Source organism: Dermochelys coriacea, chromosome 5, assembly GCF_009764565.3.
Source record: "Dermochelys coriacea isolate rDerCor1 chromosome 5, rDerCor1.pri.v4, whole genome shotgun sequence".
Lineage (NCBI taxonomy): Eukaryota > Metazoa > Chordata > Testudines > Dermochelyidae > Dermochelys > Dermochelys coriacea.
In genome coordinates this window covers 47,207,708-47,228,422 of record NC_050072.1, presented here as the reverse complement: position 1 = coordinate 47,228,422, position 20,715 = coordinate 47,207,708, and the positions used below count along the sequence as shown (strand labels likewise).

Here is a 20,715-nt window from a genome sequence, read left to right as displayed (position 1 = left end):
TTGAGGGAATGTGAACCTAGTATCCTTAAATACCCAAAAATGAAATGGATAAAGTGCAAAAAATGTTTTTTTGGGTGTTCTCTACCATTTTCCAGCCTTGACCTTATAGAATCTTCTCTGAGGCTTTGTTCATTTTCTGTTATATAGAAGATGAAGAAATTCAAAGTTGTCAATAAAGCATGGTGTGACATAGTGTGACACAGGACTTCTCTCCTTTCAGGTCAATCCGTGCTGCAAAGCCATCAGAACACACTGTGATACTTGCTGTTGTTCCCCGCATGTAGGTATTTCTTTATATTTTTGTAAAAGTTTTGTTCTGTTCAAGAAAATGCTTATTATTTACAAACAGTAATAATGTTTGCATGATGATGTGTGGTCTCATAGGCCACAAGCTACTATTTGTAGCTTGGGTGGAATATATTATCACTAGGAGTATTTGTTTTTACATGAAGAGGAAAAGATCAGTGATGTCATCTTGTGGTAGGTTCATTTATTCTATCTGATTGCAGACAAAACTATAACTTATTGCATTCTGTCATTGAAGAGGGTCATAATATAATGGCCTAAATATCAGAAAAATATAGAAAGAATGTTGTAGCCTATAACATCTTGGGGTTGTGGGGTAGGGTGGAGTAGGAGAGACTAAGAAATATAAATATAAGAAAACTTAACAGTAGCTTGATAGAAGGCAGGTCCCATGTTCACTGGAACATTTCCTGAAGTCTTTACACTGTTTTTACTCTTTGCTCTCTTTTTTACACATTTTACTCCCATTGACTTCAATTGAGAATTTCGCTTTATTAAGGACTGAGGACCTCTTCCTGTAAGGGAGTGGTTCTCAACCAGGGGGTTGCGAGCAGGTTTCAGGGCGTTTGCCAAGCACGGCTGGCATCAGGCTTTCTAGGGCCCAGGGTAGAAAGCCAAGTCCTGCTGCATGGGACTGCAGCCAGGGACCCCGAGCCCCACCACCAGGAGCTGAAGCCTGAGCAACTTAAGGGCATACAGCACCTTACAGAATTCCTTCCTAAGTATTGGACTTAGGATTTGACTTGTTATGAGGAACACAACTAATATTAGTTATTAGCTTGAAGGGAAAAAGAGAGAGAGGAGTACTAACAAAGATAAGGAACAGAACAATAATGAAGAGCCCATGAAATTTCTAGGAGCTCAATTAAAAGTTCTAGAGATGCATACAAATTATATCACATTATTATTCCAAGGCAGTCTTGTCAAAAGTAATCATGGCTCTGCATACTGTATAACTAAAGGAAATAGCAAGATCATTTTCTCCACCTAGTTTTGTTTGTTTTCTAGTTGTGTGACCAGGTAATTGTAACAAAATAAAATATAAAAGATTTATTATTCATTTCCACTCTTTAATGAATAACTAACTTTAGGTTTTTTCCCCCCTCTGTGTATACCTCTATCCTCTTTATATTAGCTTTCTTTGAAAAAAAACCAAAAAACAAAAAAAACCCTTCTTTCTAGCTGAAAAGAGCCAGCACTTCTCTTGAACATCTAGCAGGTTTGCTGCAATAGTGATGAAAAAATATAGTAACTGCCCCCAATATCCGTCATGATATCGTACAGTTAGCACATTGCTGTAGGTATCTAAATATATGCATCAGGAAGAGCTACATCTGCAAATGGATTACATGATATATACTGTGATTATATTTTGTGCCATGTTATTCTTCCTACAGTCTGTTTATATAACTGTCAAGTTATCCTAGTTTTCATTTTGGATGATATGTTCTGCTTTGCTGTAGATCTGCTGACCAAGAAGAGGCCTCTGTTCTTCCCCTTCTCCATGCGGGCTTTGACAGGGTATGTAATTTACTAAAGAATCAGGATAATTTCTACAAACACTTCAATTTTCTATAACTAAAAATGAGTTTATGAATTATTCATGTAAAGCATAAGTTTGCTTGTATCACATGTTAACTACACTGTATTAATGAGAAAATAACTTCATCAAACACTGTTGTTTGTGTTTAACTGGAAATGTCTAAGTATACACCCTAAGAAAAACCTGTAGACCTACCCAGTGCTTCCACAAGGAGCAGGAATGTTGGTAGATGAATTCCTGTTGGACTGGGCACAATTCCTGTGACAGTGTCAGGATAAATATCGTGCAGTTGGGTGTCCTTTGCTGCTCCTTTGAAAAAGAAGCAGCTTGGACCCCTGATTTGTATGTGTTGCATGTCACAGCATGCACTCTAGCCATTAGGAGAGCTGTTCATCCCTCTAGCTGGCAGCCCACACCTACCTGGGGCAAATGGGGCCTAATCCAACTCTAACTGAAATCAATAGGTGGCTTTCCATTGTTTTCAGTAGAGACTGAATCAGGTTGGTTGTGTGATATTGATACATTGGCCTGCAAAGTCTCTTGGTGCTCTGGGTATTAGATTCTGCCACACTGCTTGCACAAAGGGAGGATGAAAAAGGTGTCTGTGCCTTCTTGCTCTCCATGGCACCTGTGTAGTTGAGAACTGAGAAAGTAGCCCTGTAAAGAAAGAAACAATAATCCAAGAGCTAGGGTGCTAGCCTGGGACTCTGGAGACTCAGGTTCAATTCCCTGCTGTCCCACAGACTTCCTGTGTGACTTGGGCAAGGCTCTGTCTTTTTGTACCTCAGTCCCCATCTGTAAAATGAGGATATAGTACTTCCCTATCTCACAGGAGTCTTGCGAGGCTAAATGCATTAAACACTGAGGTGCTCAGATGCTGTGGTAATGGGTGGGGGGAAGCATATAAGTACCTAAGACAGATAGATATCAGCCCATACATTTGCAACTTCAATTTTCTTTTTAGTTTAGTGTATTGTTAAAAAAAAGTTTAATTCTTTTAGTCACATTCTTTAGTATTAAAATTTTTTGTCTCAAGATTTCCTTTTCTCCTAATGCCTAGTATTTTGTCCAGAAAGTTCAGGGCCATATGCTCTGTAGGCTAGATTGTGACTTAATGTGCAGTCCTGAGCAAGGGTGGTGCATAACCACCCTAGAAGTAGCTGCAGGAGGCACTCTGAGTGACTCTGACACACAGCTCTGAGTCATCATTCCCTTCCTGTGCTGGCCTTATACCAGCAGCAAACTGACCCTCCCTGCACTAGTTCAGCTGTACTGGATAGTGAAAAGGGAGGATTGATCCAAAGCCTTACCTGTTCTCTCCCACCTGCCCCAGCCAGGGCAGCAAGTGGGTGCATTCACTTTCTCTTGCATGGCCAGAGCAAAGGTAGGGGGTTCAGGGAGGCTTCTTAAAACAGATGGGAAGAAGAATTGGAAATGAAGCAAGGAATTCCTTTGACTAATTTTCGGAAAGATTGTCATCATAAATCTTTCATGATCCTCTGCCTTTTAGAAATGAATTAGATACTTCTCCACGATCATTTAACATACTCCATTAGCCTGTTGTCATCACCATTGAATGTTGAACATCATTTTCTCCTTATCGCCCTAATTATTTGTAATGCTGTAATCAGTACGTCAGCATGATTTTATTGATTAGTAGCAACTTCCAGAATCAACTTGTTAAGACTGGATCCCACTGAATATCTTCCTGACACACTTTATGTTGCCATTATGACCCTTCTTATCAGGATTGTTTTCAAGTTCTAGAATATGTCAGATATCAGAGTCTACTTCCGCCTATCACAAGCAGTGGGGAGCATAGCAATTTTTCATGCTTGAATGGATATCCACAGGCTCCAAATCCATTGAAGGGAGAAAAGATCAGCATTGTGTACACACACAGACTAAGATTTTTATCAGCAACAGAATGAAATCAATTTTTGGAAAAACAGATTCATTTTGTTTAAATTATATGTATCTCTTTTTACTATTTCCCTTTTTCGATAGCTTTATTTATCATATCACTATTCATTATGATGTTGGCATGCAGCACCTGCCTTTTACCTATCCTTCCTTAATTTTTTTCTTGGAAAAACACTATTTGACAGTTTTGTGTACCTTACTGCTAGTTCTGGTGGTTGTCTGGGTTTTTTGCACATGTGTAAATTTTAAAAAATTAACAAAGGGTTTAATCCTGCACCCAGTAAAGCTATTGATAATGATACTGAAGTCCTTTGTAAAATGCTTTGAGATCTACTGATGAAAAGCTCCATATAAGGGTAGGTGTTTGTTGTATTATTATTTACTGGAGTTTTGTTGTTGACTTCCTTGGGTTCTGGACTGGGCTCAAAGACTTGTTGAAAGCTGATTTAATCTCTTCTTGGAATAGTTTTGTCAGCTAATCAATAGAGTTTCTACAGTACAGTATATTATGTCTATGTCCTGTAGCGATGAATAGTTCTGGACTTTTGCTTAAGAGTTTTTCTGTATCTTTGTCATTTAAGTGACCTTTAAATTATCTTTATTGATCCAATGAAATTCCTGAATCACTGCCTTTGGGGTTTGTTTTTGTTTTTGATAGTTTCTGTGATCAGTTCCTATAAGATGAGTAATTTTTTTTGTCATCTAGTGCATAGCTGCTACAGTGACAGAAAATCTTCTGGACTGTATGTAGGGACAGTCATGTTTTAGGAGTTATTTCTGTTCATTGTTTCATAAAGTGGCCAGGAACCTTTTTCATATGCCATAGACTGATAGAAACCAAGTCATCGAAACCTATTGCTTTCCAATTCTTGCTTCTTGGGGTGAAACACTTCCAGAATATCTTCTGAAGTCTTCTTTTTTCCTGTATATTTTTTGCTATTTTTTAAATTTTTAATTAAGTGGCTTTCATGTGTTCATGTTGGTATAATAAATGTTTGTGCTGATTCCCTTTTATAATCAAAAGTATTATGAGTATATTAATGAATTAATTGCATAAATCTACTACACATCCATAAAAGAACAGAATATGTCTTTCTCCGCAGGGTGTCCCTTTCTGGTTCTGTCAGTTCTTTTCATCAGTGCTGATCTGATTTTCTTCTTCAGCATTGTACCCTCATGTGATAATACTGCACAGGCTGAATCTTAACTTCTGTGAAGTGTAAATTGTCCTTTAAATTGTACAGCTTCCTCTCAAAAGGTCCTTTGATGTTCTTCAAAGGACTGGCTGCTGGCTCTCAATCCAGCTATTCTTCCACAAAACTAACAACATTAGAGAAGTTTCAGAGTAGCAGCCGTGTTAGTCTGTATTCGCAAAAAGAAAAGGAGTACTTGTGGCACCTTAGCGACTAACAAATTTATTAGAGCATAAGCTTTCGTGAGCTACAGCTCACTTCATCGGATTAAGGTGCCACAAGTACTCCTTTTCTTTTTGCGAACATTAGAGAAGTGTTCTTTCTGGAGAACACAATAAAACTGTGCAAGCATTTATAAAATGGTTGTTTCAGAGCTTCTCCAACAGTTTTACTAGTCCGCAGTTCACTATAACTGAAGTCAAAGAGCCAGATTCTTCTCCCCTCATAGTCCATGGCAAAACTCTTTAGACTTCTGTGGGAGTAGGACTGGATGCTGTATTTGCCAGAGAGGGGATGGGGGAAAGAAACCAAAACTATTCTCACTTTTAGAGTGTACAGATATTACCCTTTGCCATCCTCTTTTTCTTGACCACTATCAGTGTGCTCAGTACTTCAAGCATCCTTTATAAGCCAGGGTCTACCAGCCATACTCACGCTGAGGAGTCCCTTGGACTTCAATGAGACCAGACATAGACTAGGCTTCCTACTCCTTGTCAGTTTTGGACCGTTGTGAGTTTACTTGGAATAAAGTGGAAGGCCAGAGCGCATCATAGATTAATTTGGTATTAATGTGAATGTTGTACATGTTTCTCAGGAATTCCATTTCTTTTCAGAAATAAGTGATGGACATGCAATATGAAAAGTCCTTGAATATAGGTTCTGGATCAGGTTTTTATTTTTTATAATTCTCTATTTAGCTGGCTTCCTAAAACCAAACACGAAAATGTGCAGTTACTTAGCATATTACCTCACTTGCTTTGTACATTACTAGGCAATGTTGTCTGGACAATTAGAAAATCAATACAGTGGAAAAGATTGTTAGAGCGTTAGCCACAAAGGGTACAAATAAGGGTTCAAAAGATTAGTGCTTTAGGCACAGAAGTATAAATAAAGGTTTAAAAGTAATCAGACTTTTCATGTACTGTCTCTGATTCTTTTCCAGCGATTTATGGAGAATAGCAACATAATTGCCTGTTACAATGAATTGATTCAAATAGAACATGGGGAGGTGCGGTCACAGTTCAAACTACGGTATGTAGAAGCACAAAAAAAAGAACATAAACTTTTATTGTCCAATTACTTGTTTGTGCATCTGCCTCCTTGTGGGTTCCATATACTGCATTCTGTGTTAAGAAAACCTGTCAGAGGTGATTATCTGTCATCATCAGTTCTGATGGGTTTTTGTGCCCCACTTGCCTTGATATGGCTTATAGTGAATTTAGGCCACAGTGCAGCTCCCCTTGCTAACGTCCCCCTATAGATCAGAATGAGGCCAGTTTGTATATTTATCATTCTAGTAGAAATAGTATGAAAGAGCAATGTACAATTCAGCTGGTGGGATGGGGTTTATATGAAATTTGTCTGGTCTTGTATACATGGTGCATACACTATCATTTTAAATGACATCATAAAATTTAATGAAAGTAATTTAGGTTATTATTCATGTAGTATTTACTTACTATGTGTGACATCCTGTCATAAACTCGATCTAGTGCCAGATCCTGATGCCTTTTTACTCCGTTTTTACTCATTCTTCATTTGGGCAAACCTTGTATTGATCTCGGTGAGAGTTGGCCTCTGTAAGGAATTGGAGATTTTGTCCCACAGTGATGGTATTCCAATATAGGATTTGTTTACTATAACTAGTTTAACAGAGAAGAGGGGGGTGCAAAATATATACTCAGTCTTCTACGTATATAAAAAACTTGTTGAAATTCATAAATAAACTTTAGCAGAAAAGAAACAATATTTAATCTTTCCAAAAATATTGAAGAGGAATAATCTACAGTGGTGACCTCTGGAAAAGAACATCTTTTCTGTGAATTTGAGTTCACTCTACAGGAATGCTATAAACATCTTTCATTAATTGTCCTGATCCATCACCATCTAAGTTAGGGGTCTCAAACCCGCGGGCCGCATGCAGCCCCCAGGGTTATTTCCTGCAGCCTGCAGGCTCCCCATGGCACCCTTACACCCTCAGCATTTACCTAGAGCGGCTTCAGCCTGGCACGCACTGGTGGCAGGAGGGATTTCAGGGAAGGGGTGGGAAGAGGCGGGGCAGGGGTGGGGCCTCACGGAAGGGGAGGAGTGGGAGCAGGGCCAGGGCAGCGAGTGGGGGGGTCAGTAGTGTGGCCCTCGGACCAATGTACTAGTCCTCATGTGGCCCTCGTGGTCATTTGAGACCCCTGATCTAAGTCAAGGGAAGCAGGAGCAGACCCTCTTTGCAGAATCTACTTTTGCTGTTGAGATGGAGGTCTTATAGGGCCTTGATTTCAAATAGATCTTGAGGTGGCCTTGAAATTTGAACAGACATGCATGCTATTGGATGGTACTTGGCAGGGCACACCAGTTACTACAGTGTGAAAGCAGAGGAATGCAGAATTCAAAATAAGTGTAATACAAAACTTAGCTTTTTCCAAAAGCTTAATATAGACTATATACAGTATCTGTAGTCTGCGATAAGACTAATGGAATATAATCTGTAATGACAGTATAAAAGGAAACCTTTCCAGATAATTTGGTGTAATTTTCAGACTACCATCTCCAAACTCCGTATGTACTATGATAATAGAAACATATTGCCCAGCAATGTGCAAAGTCAGAATCCTGCCAGAAACTCTAAATACATGAAAATACCCCACTTAACTATTCTCAGATAGTTAATTAATTAACCTAATTAGTCTTTTTGCACCCTTTAGGCTTAAAACTTTCTAGGCACTTGCATCTGTCTTCTAGCACTTGTCTGGAATGTACAGGAATAAAGAAACAAAGAATTATTAAAAAGGTCAATAGGCATTAGTTTCATGTCAGCACATTGAACATGCCCTCATACTTCCTGTTCTGTTTTCATTTGTTTCCTTTTCCAATAATCATTACATCCTGCTTGTTTAAAGAGTACAAAAACAGGATGTTTTATCATGTAGAATTATAGCTCTCAAGGACAGAACACTAATACAGCCTGAACACCTCTGCATGAACAGTATTAATAATTAATATAAGTAATTGAATTCCCAAATCCAGGGAACATGACTCATATTGATTATCACATTTTTCTGCAGCTTTATTGAAAATAAAGCCATCAGCCAAAGAAAGCTTAAAGTCCTCATTACACTTTGAAGCCAATGTGTTAGTCTCTGGAGGTAATTAATCTACCAAATCTACTGATATCCTTTCACCTAGTTTATTTAAAGGAACTGAGCTGTGCTCTCTCCTTTCTCATTCAGTTTTCTGTAGTTTTACAAGCCATAACAACAAAATGAATTCTAAAGCACTGCTTTTTTGCATCTGCATAACTCTAAAAAATGCCTTCAACTTAAAAAGAAATAATTTGGAAAGCAATTAGTCTTTAATCAAATAGAAACTGTGTTGGTATTTTCATCCATTTAATGTGAGTTGTATCTCAATATCCCCTCTGAATTTGGACCACAGAGACTGCATTAATGTAGCTCTGTTTCAAACAAACTGGTACTTTTTCACATTTATCAGCAGGGTCTACATGGGACAGTTAGAGCTCAGCAAGTTAGTAAGCTTTACAAATCGCACCCTCCTGTCACACTCTGCTGCACCATGTAGACAAGCTCTAAGTGGATCTAAATTGCTGTAACTAACAATGAGGAACCAGAAGATGTGTGTGTAGTAGGCAAGCACCTAACACGAGGGTGTAAGAAGATGCAAGGTAAAGCAGACTGACCCTGGACTTGAATTTACACTATTTTCTTGCTTTATAAGGCATAAGTTACGTAAACTTAGTCCCCCTTAACCTATTTCCACCCACTTGAATATTACTGATGTTTATCTTACACCTATCCCACACCTCTCAGTTGGACTCTACCTGGTTTTAAATCCACGACTTTAACTGAGAATGATCTCAAAAAGCCACTTAATGCCTGGATGCAACATTTTTTGGTTTGCTACGGCCAATGCAGACATCAGCCCCCAGAGACCGCTTCAGTTAACTCAGTGATACTCAGATCTCAGTGGTTCAGGAGCCAAATTATTGATCAACATTATCCAAGTGTGAATTCATTGTTTTATTTACTATAGTACTATAGAGTATGTGTGTGTATAATATATAGATTGTGTGTGTGTGTGTGTGTGTGTGTGTGTGTGTGTGTGTGTATATATATATATATATATATATATGTGTGTGTATCTATATACACACACACACATAACCTATAGATAGGTCGTAGTGAGGTGCCCACAACCCTGGGTACCCTTGGGAATTTGTTGTGAGATTATGTATATATTATATATACACATAATCTCACAAAAAATTTCCAAGGATACCCAGGGTTGTGGGCACCTCACTACCACCTACCCTTAGCATGAGGAAGCTTTGTCTGTGCCTGATGAGGGTCAGCTCCCTGCCTCCACCAGTCACAGGCAACACAAGCCCTGACGTGTAGGCCTACGCAGGCCATGTACTCTCTTTACAGGCTAGTGAAAGGAGCACCCCAGACTGACAAAGCATCTCCCTGGAGTGTCCAGCCCCTGTTCCACTGGATACTTGGAGTATTCACAGAATCACTGTTTCCAAAGAAGTTATACAACCCTGAGTACGTGTTTTACCTCAGATCACTGCTCTGCTAAACACATAGATATGTTCATAGTGAAAACAAGTAAGTTTATTTAACAAGGTAGAGAGATTCAAGTGATTGCAAGTAAAGGTATTGGAAACAGTTGATTACATATCAAAATCATAACACACATTCTAGAACTTAGACTTGCTTAACTAGATACTTGCATGTCTTACAGAGCAATGCTCACCCAAAACCCTTGAAATGTTTTACAGCCAGGCTTGGCTGTGAACTTCCATTCATGAGACAAGTCACGCTGTCAGCTTGCTTCCTCAGTGAAAGATTCAGGATGTAAAATTTCCTTTCAAAGATTTTGCAATTTCTTGATTAGCATTTGGCTCAGTATGCAAACAGGCATCTATTGTGAGATATGCAATGCCCAATACATATATGACCAGACAGAGAGAGAAGCATCTGTTACATCCTGCTTGAAAGTAACCTGTCTGAGACATGTCATAGACTCATAGAATCATCGAATTTCAGTGTTGGAAGGGACCACAGAAGGTCATCTAGTCCAACCCTCTGCTCAAAGCAGGACCAGTCCCCAATTTTTTCCCCAGATCCCTAAAATGGCCCCCTCAAGGACTGAATTCACAACCCTGGGTTTAGCAGGCCAATGCTCAAACCACTGAGCTATCCCTCCCCCCCACCTCCTGGTTACCTGCCTCAAGAAAATAATTTTGTGTACAGACACATAATTCCTTTAATATTGTCTGTACATACATTTCACAGTGATTTATTATGATCAGTAGGCCACTGGCTCTTGGTAGAGACCTCACATATCACCCGTCAGTGAATTACTATGCATGTATCTGACCCAGGGATCCCTGTAAAACTCTCTGCGCCCCTCCAGCAGTGCCTGCTGCCAGTAGATGCCAAGAGATTCCTGAGTCTCATAAACCAAGACTCTTTTGTGGCAACATTTATATAGTTATGAAATAGTCACACAAAAGTAAACTATTTCTGTGTGCTGGTGTCATTACTGCCAGCTTCTGACTCAGAGATGTGCGTATTTCTCAGAGTGGAGGATTTTTTTCCAGTAACTTAGTGTTTCTGAAGGAATTCATCATAAAACACTGAATAACTGTCATTAAACTCACTTTGGGTAAAAGAACAGAGTCAGGCTGTCTAGAGTGGCTCATGAAAATGTGTGCCAACGTCAGGGCGGACTGTTACAAACCAGGGCACAAACCCCGAGCTGGTTGTGTGTTCTATAAGTAGATTCCATCAGCCAAGTATCAAGTGTGAATTCCTCAAGCATTAGAAATGCCTTAACATGGAGTCACAGACAGCCCCCTTGGGCATTCCAATCTATTTTGCCACCCAGACAAGCCTGCCTTTGTTATGGATAGTCCCTTACACCAAAAATCACAACAATATTCACATTGCTCCCTGTCCCAAAGGACCAGTCACTTACCCCAGGTCAGTTGTACTTTAGACAATCCTATAATAAACTAAAGTTTTATTAACTAGGAAAAAGAAATGAGTTATTTGCAAGTTTAAAGCAGGTAAACATAAACACACATGAGTTACAGTCATAGGCTTCAAAAGATAATAGAAGCTGTTGTAATGTTCAAACTGTGTGTCCTTTAGATCCAACCCAAGCTAACCTGCTTGGGGATCTCTTGTTTAAGCTTAGAAATGTTGCCTTCTCCAAATTCCAAGCAGCATAGTGATGCATATCAGGGATTTTTATTCCCTTCCCCCAGAGTTCAAACTGTGATGGGATGAGGGTTTGTGAACATCCCTTCTTCATGGGGGTGGGAGGGAAGCAATCAGCAAAGTCTTTTGTCCATTGATGTTCCACAATGGTTCGTCTGTTATCAATAGACCTTCTCTTGTTGGGCAGGAGATGACACCTCTTATTGTAAACTAGTAATTCATACTAGGTAATGCTTCCCTCCTGACTGTAGGGGGTGTCCAGCTTCATAGCTAATACCTTTGTAGTTACAGAGAAAACATTTAAATATTACCTTTATAACATGGGATACAGATGATATAAGTGAGATTAATTAATGCATCAACTCGCACACATTTCATAAAGTCTAAATACTAAACACATTCTTATAAATGTAACACATCTGTTTTAACCATGCTAACACACAGGTGAGCCAGATTGGTTTCCAGTTAATCATTTGTCAGTTTTCAGTGAGGCCTAGGGGTCTTGGCATGAGCTGGCACCTGGTCTGCCAGCATCACAAACAGTTTGATGGTGTTTATGTTCACTTGACTTTTCTCTTCACTCCAAATGCATTTCATCACACATTTAATGGGACTATTTGTTTCTGGTAAACAAAGAGAAAATTTTGCTTGGTATAGCAATATGATTTGAACAAACATTTGTAGGCTTATTGGGGTTTTTTGGAACATTGACTGCTGAAATGAAAACTGAGACATTTCAGGTGTCCTGGGACCCAGATGAAGCCATATGAAAGACTAGGCCTGGACATATGATCACTGTAAGGGAGGGAGAGCATTGTCTTCCTAGCTAGGAACCTCTCCACACAAAAGAACTTTACAGGTTCTGCTGCTGTTGAATCTTTCCAAAGGACCCAGGATTCGGCCCAATGACTTCAGCAGGTGTTACATAAAAAATCAAAGAAAAATTTTGAATTTCTGGTTTGAGCCCCTATTAAAGTTATTGAAACCAAATATTTTGGTCTTAATAATAACATGGGAGCAATTAAAACATTCCAATTTGTTTTCTTGCAGGGAGACTTACTTCATATTTCTTTTAGCTACTAGTAGATCAGCAAGGGGGCTCCCAACATTTCAAACTAAATTAGTTGTACTATATGATTTAAAAAAAAAAACCCATACATAATGAAGCTGTTTTGGTTGCCAGGACATCCTTTATAAAGTGGTGATCAACTCAGGAGAGACTTTTGTTGGGTTCCCTTGGTAATTTGTGTATTGTTCGCAAGATACACATGCATGAAAACTGAAATGTTGCTTTCTTAACCTTGGCCCTGACCAAACTATTATCCAAAGGGCTACGGTTTTGGTTTTTGCATACTTCATGTTGTAATGAATGTAACTAATATCTGCCATATAAAAGATTCAGTTCAACAGAAATGCTGAGTATCTTCTGCATGTGTTAGGCTACTGAAATGGCTATATGCTTTCAACTTGTTCTGAAACACTGAACAGAAGTTTGTCCAGTCTTTTATTAGCAGTGCCACAGGCCTTCTGTAGAGACCCAAACTGGAAGGCAGACTTCATTATAAAATTTCATGTCCACTGTTTCCCCAATAATACACACCCCTCCATAGACACTCTGGTTGTTCAGTTTAAAGTGTGTTCAGAAAAGAGAACTTGCTATTAAGATGGTAACTTTTATATTGTGAATAACAATAAAAACACTTGAATGTCAAAAATGTATGAAAACTGAATTTTCAATTATTATAATAGAGATGATTACATAGTTTTGTCAAAACAGATTTGGTAAATGAATCACCCACTTATGCATACAGTGTAACTGCATACTATAGTTACCGGTGACAATTGTAATATCGGTAAAACTAATGTGATTCATTTGCTAATTGCAGGGCTTGTAATTCAGTGTTTACAGCTCTAGACCATTGTCATGAAGCTATAGAAATAACCAGTGAAGATCATGTTATTCAGGTATGGCAAATATATCATTTATTAGAATATATGGTTGGTAAGGAGGAAAAACTGTCTCCTTTTATTCCTTATGCTTTGCTGTATTTTCATGTTTTGATTTCATTGCCTGTTGGAAAGCTTTAATAAATGAAAGCAAATATGATGATCTATTTATTTCTTTGCATATTACTATTTGCTGTATTTGTAAGGTCTTTCTTCATTGCGCTATCAAAAATATGCTTTAAAAGCTGTCTCCAATATTTTGCATTATGACTTCTTAATACAAAGCCAGAAAGATTGATTGTGAAAAATCCTAATAAAGTAATACATTTACAGTGTATAGTACATAACAGAGTAAGATGGCCTTGACAGTCAAGTATTTATATAATTTTTACTTCATTTTTCTTTTGCCCTTCTCCTCTCCCTAATTTGAGATCTTTTTTGTAATTTTTGCCACTTCCATGATACTTGGCATCAAAAGCATGAGGATGGACACCCCACTACATGTGACTGCAGTTATGGGTTCATACAGACTATTCTCACTCTCTGATATGCAGGATGAATAGCAAGGCCCTTTTCCCCCACTATTTTTCTCTTTCACTCTTTCCTCATGATTCCTTGATGCTTGTTATTTCTGTTAGCATGGCTAACAGTGCAAATCAAAATGGGACACTTTGTAATGTGATGTAAAGTTCCAGAAAATGGACAAAATTTACAGCAGTTGTGTAATACATAATTTGACCATAGCATCAGAACTCAAATTGTTGTTTTCACAGGATATACTGTAGGCCTTCAGCTACAGATCCATTAATGCTGAGCAAATATGGCAATATTTGAGAATATTCTTTGGAATGAAAATCATGTCTTTGCTTTAGCAGTACAGTACTTGCAAGCCTTTTTACTTGATGTTTGCAAACTTTTGTGAGTAAGTTTGATTGTTTAAGAGTCTTTTGTCTTTAATACCCACAGGCACTTATTTGTAGGGTTTTGGGTTTTTTTTAAATTGTTAATGGATAATTGGCAGAGAAAATGGCTAAATTAAATTATTTGCTATGAATAACTCACCAAGCTCTAATTTTGGCATATTGAATAATATATGTTGGTTTGTTTTTGTTTTTTAATTAAAGTACTTTGGACAAATTCTGCATTAATTTGCAGTCCCTTGTCTTATTTCTGCTTCTTCACATGTTACACGTGAATTAGGGCCCATTCAAAACCTTATTGACTTCAGCAGGAGCAAGGTCAGGCCCATCAGCAAGTTCCTTGGTTTGGTAAGAGGAATAGTCTGGGCTATACAATGTGTATTCTTCCAGCAAAAATTTATTAGTATAAGGTACAGTAGGGCATTTCACTCGGTATCACAGAACATTTTTATGTTTAGGTTTGAGTAGATCTTTTCTCTCAGTACTTTCCTTTTTCGCATGCTGGACTAAAATTTAAGGACCTCTATTTTGACAGTATGTTAACCCAGCCTTTGAACAGATGATGGGCTATCACAAAGGAGAGCTTATGGGAAAGGAGCTTACTGAGCTACCAAAAAGTGATAAAAACCGTGCAGACCTTTTAGACACTATCAATATGTGTATCAAAAAAGGAAAGGTAGGTAAATAATAAAATTACACAAAATATTCTATTTCTATAATGCCATGTTATGTTCTTCTGGACTGAAAATGTGACATGTCCCAGTTCTTCTGATAAATCACGTATGTGGGGCCAGACCTTGGTCCCTGCTCCACACAAAGGAGCTGGCAAATCTGAGAATCTAGTCCTCTGGGGAATCCTCTGGTGGCACAGGGCCACTGCTTCAGTGATACCCATCTCCCAGTCCCCTTTATAAAGGGAATCCCTGTGCTCTGGTGATGCCCAGCTACCCTAATTGCCCTGTGGGCAACCGGCACAAAGTGGAGCAGCCTACTTTATGCTAGGGGCTGGACTGCTAGTCAGCTGCCCCAGGATTGGGAGGCAAGGGGATGATAAATGTGGCTTAATGATGCCTTTTGTCCCTCTCTTCTCCCTGCTCCAAGCTGCACCAAACGCAGTGCAGGGACAGCCCAGGATCTGGGATTAATCTTTAGTATACCATTTAAAGTTCTTGTTTGTGTGTCTGGTCATGAAAATGGCATTTCCTACTACACCATTCCAGGTGTGCCATATTCCAAAAGAGAGCTCATCTACAGATGCCAAAAGTGACTTCTCTTGTTCAGTTTTGGGCTACCCAGAGGCAACCAGCAAAGCTGACAGACCTTGTGGATTTCTTATTGTAGAGATGTCACTTTTGATCTAACCTGCACACATTGAAGTCAATAGGTGTTGTGTTCTTCACTTAAATGGGAGAGATTCCAATACACCCATAGCCCTAACCCCATAATTCCCTCCATGCACAGACCCACCCTCAATCACTAGCCTGTGACTTCCAGAGTCTGCTCCTAGGGATACCAGAGAGCAGTGCTTGGTGGAGCCCTTAACTGCCAATGATCTGCAGGGAGGATGAGGATAAAAAGCAGGATTGGGAAAGATCAGGATTTCCTAAGGACTGAGCCTATCTCACCATTCAGGACTGGTGAAGAGACTAGTATGGGGACAGCACAGCAGAGTCTTAGGGAGGCAGACCAAACAGCTGCTGAGAACAGAAGTAGCAGGCAAATCTGACTGCTTCTAATACTGCCAACCTCAGATAGTCAAAAACCACGAGACTGGCTGAGATTTTTAAAATAGTAATTTTGGGGGGAGGGGTGGTGTGGAATTTTCCTTCTGTTTTTTGAGCCTTTTTGGTCACATTTTCCAGACCTTCTCTACAACCATGAAGGATAGAACCTTTTAAATTAAAACTGAGATTCTCATGTAATCACATGACTCTATCTTTAAGAAAAACAGAAGACATCACAAGACTTATGATAAATCATGAGAGTTAGCAACACTGCTGGCCTGTTGACTTTTGTTTGTTGGGCTAAAGTGGGTTCTGATGAATAAGGAGAGTAAGTCTTTGTTTAAAAGTTTAAATCGGCCTTATCCCTGAGATAGTGTTACTGTCTGTGTTTGTGTTAAATCTGGAATCTGTGGTCACTTTTTTTAGGTAGAGGAATCTTAAAAATAATGAGGCTCCTGAGGGTGGAAAGTGAAGGGAATTTCAAAATGAAATCACTTTTTAAAATGTTCCTACTGATTTAGTTATTTAAAAAATATTGTGTTAAATTTAAGAGCATAATTCAATCATTGGTATGAAATAGAAGGATTTTCATCCTGCTTAAAATTCTAATCTAGAGCTAATTGAAAAAATTGAACTTTTTTCAACAGGAAAAGGGACTATTTTTTTCCGTAAGTGTCCTGAAAATTTCTTTCTGGTTTTGTTTTTGTTTGTTTACCCAGTATAGAGCTGGCTGAAAAACCTTCCAGTTTTGAAAGGTGTTTAGTTTTTTGTTTGTTTGTTTGTTTGGGGGTGGGGGAAGTTGGAGTCCATTTTTCATTACGCATTTTTTTGCTTTTTTGTTCCGCTTGATTTTTATCTTATTATGACCTTAAGTATGGAGCTGTTAGGGCATATCCATAACGTAATTCGGTCTGTAAAATGTGCAGTAAAGCATGTCACTAACAAATTCTGCCCCTTTCCTGTGCTGGTCTGAAGGGCCCTGGGTACAGTGGAAACAGAATAGAGGTGGAGCAGGATGCTGCCTGCCGGAGGTCAGTAGAGGGAAACACAGTAGATACCTCTAGGAGAAATGGTAGGAATCATATATAAATCATATATAATTCCTTTTCAAAAGAAATGCATGGCTAACTTTCACACCACAATTATTTCTGTAAAATATGTGTCAAACATGGTGCTCTGAAAGCTTCTCCACTGATTATGATTTAAAAAATAATTATGGGTATATTTATAGGGCTGTCAAGCAATTAAAAAATTAATAGCACTGTTAAACAATAATAGAATACAATTTATTTAAATATTTTTGGATGTTTTTTACATTTTCAAATATAATGATTTCAATTACAACACAAAATACAAAGTGTACAGTGCTCACTTTATATTTATTTTTGATTACAAGTATTTGCACTGTAAAAAAACAAAAGAAATAGTATTTTTCAATTCACCTAATACAAGTACTGTAGTGCAATCTCTTTATCATGAAAGTTGAACTTACAAATGTAGAATTATGAACAAAAGAACCCTGCATTCAAAAATAAAACAATGTAAAATGTTAGAGCCTGCAGGTTCACTCAGTCCTCCTATTTGTTCAGCCAATCGCTCAGACAAACAAGTTTGTTTGCATTTACAGAAGATAATGCTGCCCTCTCCTTATTTAAAATGTCCCCTGAAAGCAAGAACAGGCATTTGCATGGCATCATTATAGTCAGTGTCACAAGTGTCACATTATGTGCCAGATGTGCTAAAGATTCATATGCCCCTTCATGCTTCAACGACCATTCCAGAGGACATGCATCCATACTGATGGCGGGTTCTGCTCAATAACAATGCAAAGCAGTGTGGACCAGCGCATGTTCATTTTCATTATCTGAGTCAGATGCACCAGCAGAAGGTTGATTTTCTTTTTTGGCGGTTCGGGTTCTGTAGTTTCCGTGTCAATGTGTTGCTCTTTTAAGACTTCTGAAAGCATGCTCCACCCCTCGTCCCTCTCAGATTTTGGAAGGCACTTCAGATTATTAAACCTTGGGTCAAGTACTGTAGCTATCTGTAGAAATCTCACATTGGTACCTTCTTTGCATTTTGTCAAATCTGTAGTGAAAGTGTTCTTAAAATGAACACGTCTTGGGTCATCATCCGAGAGTGCTATAACATGAAATATATGGCAGAATGTAGATGAAAACAGAGCAGGGGACATACAATTCTCCCCCAACAAGTTCAGTCACAAATTTAATTAATGCATTAGTTTTTTAATGAGCATCATCAGCATGGAAGCATGTCCTCTGGAATGGTAGCCAAAGCACGAAGGGGCATACAAATGGGCCATATCTGGCATGTAAATACCTTGCAAGGCCGGCTACAAAAATGCCATGCAAATGCCTTTTCTCGCTTTCTGGTGACATTGTAAATAAGAAGAGGGCAGCATTATCTCCTGTAAATGTAAACAAACTTGTTTGTCTTAGCAATTGGCTGAACAAGCAGTAGGACTGAGTGGATTTGTAGATGCTAAAGTTTTACGTTGTTTTGTTTTTGAGTGTAGTTAACAAAAAATTCTACATTTGTAAGTTGTACTTTCACAACAGAGATTGCAAGACAGTACTTGTATGAGGTGAATTGAAAAATACTATTTCTTTTGTTTATCATTTTTACAGTGCAAATATTTGCAATCAAAAACAATATACAATTTGATTTCAATTACAACACAGAATACAATATATATGGAAAATGTAGAAAACATCCAAAATACTTAATATATTTCAATTGATAGTCTATTGTTTAACAGTGTGATTAAAACTGTGATTAATCGCGATTAAATTTTTTTGAGTTAATCACGTGAGTTAACTTCAATTAATCGACAACCCTAGTATATTATTTAATTTAATGTGACCCGAAGTATCCTTGAAAGCTGTTTTCATTACATTGATTTAGGAATGGCAAGGGGTTTACTATGCAAGAAGAAAATCAGGAGACAGTATCCAACAACATGTGAGGATAATACCTATGATTGGTCAGGGAGGGTAAGTTACCCAAAAGGTACACTTTATTTTGTGTAGTGTGTTAACCAAACTATTTTATATCCCCAGCGACCTTGGTATAAAAACCCCAATGTGCTCATTAATAGAGTGACATAGATAAATGTACAATAAGCTATTGCTTATTCTTTGTTTTCTGCCTAGGGAATCAATAACAAATTATCAAAGCTGAACACTCGAGGGTGAAATTCTGTGATGTACATCCATTGCAGCCCCACTGAAGTCAATGCAATTACTCGTTGCGTACGTCAGCGCAGATTGTGGCTCAAAGAATTGCATGTAAAACTGGGGGGAGGGGGAAGAAGAGAAATAGCAATTATAATGAAGTGTAACAATGTCACTAATACAGAAAACTGCAAATCCAATGTTTAGGTGAACACTACATGAAAAGAATAAAAACAACTTTTAAAATTACCTTCTGAAAAATCCAAACAGACTGTGAACAATTCATGGGAATCAATAGTCTGAGTAAAGGCTTCCCATTCCGCTCATCATGCATGCACATGCTTGCATGTACTCATAATTGCAGTGTATTATACACAGGGTTAAATTCTTCCTTCAGAAGTGCATATGCACCTACCACAGGAGTTAATGACATAAGGATCCAAGGGCAGAACTTGGCTATGAAATATAATGAATGTTCTTCACCTGGTAATATGTTTTATGCTTTTGGTTTTCATATATGGTCACTAAGGTCTGCTTTAGACAGCAGTACTGATAGTGTGTAAATGTAATCATGTCGTTTCACTTCTGTCTTAACCATTCAATTGAATAACAATCAATTATTTGTGTTGTTAGGAAAATTAGACATTTTGTGTCCATCAAGAAGCTGTGTTGTACCAATGAAAACAATAAACAGGTATTGTATTTCCTTTGTAATGTGTAATATGTCTGTGTTATCAGGCCTTTTCATTAACCTTTTGCCATTTTTCTCTTTACAATTGGTATAATAGACAACTTCTAAAACAAAAAGATAAAGTCAGATACTCTTTAAAAATGTTGAAGACCGTGTACCCTTATTTGAACAAGCAAGAAGACTTTTGTATTTATTTCAAGAACAGCTTTTTCTAGTCAGCCACGCTTTATATTATATAGGGCTACACTCTGTGCTGGCTGGTACGGTGAATGGGAACTCCTGAAGAATGAATCTAGCCATCCAGAGCATGATTTGATGGTTCAGGCCTTGGGTATGCATTCTAGAGTTCTCTTTGCTGCCCCTTTGAACTAGAGCAGTGTGCCCCAGCTAAAGACATCAGCACACACAGTAACAAGCTAACGAGCTAGATCCTTCTCTAACCTGCAACCTGGGGGGGGGATGTGCTGACAGGTAAAGTAGGGCTTCTTCTAGGCCTCGGCTATACTTGAAAAATGTACCATGTTAGAAAATATGCTAACTATAACCCATTTGAACTAGCACAGTGTTAAATATATTTTTGCTCTTAATGTGGACAAAGACAGTTGTGCAGAAAAGCCAGTCCTGGTTAACTCTAGGGGATACTATTACAATGTGCTTCGCTCATATCAATACACTGTCTGACAACTTCTGCCCTTGGATGAAATAAAGATATGTTCTAGAGGGCAGACTTTGCCCTATCAGTTAAAATTAAGCCCTCTGGACAAAATCCTGCCTGCTTACATGGCGCTAAAAGGGAAGGGGTGAATGATGAGAGAG

General features: G+C 38.4%; 1 protein-coding gene across 2 annotated transcripts in view; it reads left to right on the top strand.

Annotated features, from left to right (window-relative positions):
- The window catches only part of PDE8B (phosphodiesterase 8B), a 182,174-nt gene that overhangs the window by 119,397 nt on the left and 42,062 nt on the right, over nucleotides 1-20,715 (top strand). For both annotated transcript variants that reach the window (XM_038402078.2, XM_038402073.2), the window contains exons 4-10: nucleotides 221-280; nucleotides 1,770-1,827; nucleotides 6,128-6,216; nucleotides 13,313-13,391; nucleotides 14,829-14,969; nucleotides 18,940-19,028; nucleotides 19,842-19,902. In XM_038402078.2, coding sequence (XP_038258006.1) covers nucleotides 221-280; nucleotides 1,770-1,827; nucleotides 6,128-6,216; nucleotides 13,313-13,391; nucleotides 14,829-14,969; nucleotides 18,940-19,028; nucleotides 19,842-19,902 — 577 coding nt within the window. The remainder of the gene's footprint in view (nucleotides 1-220; nucleotides 281-1,769; nucleotides 1,828-6,127; nucleotides 6,217-13,312; nucleotides 13,392-14,828; nucleotides 14,970-18,939; nucleotides 19,029-19,841; nucleotides 19,903-20,715) is intronic.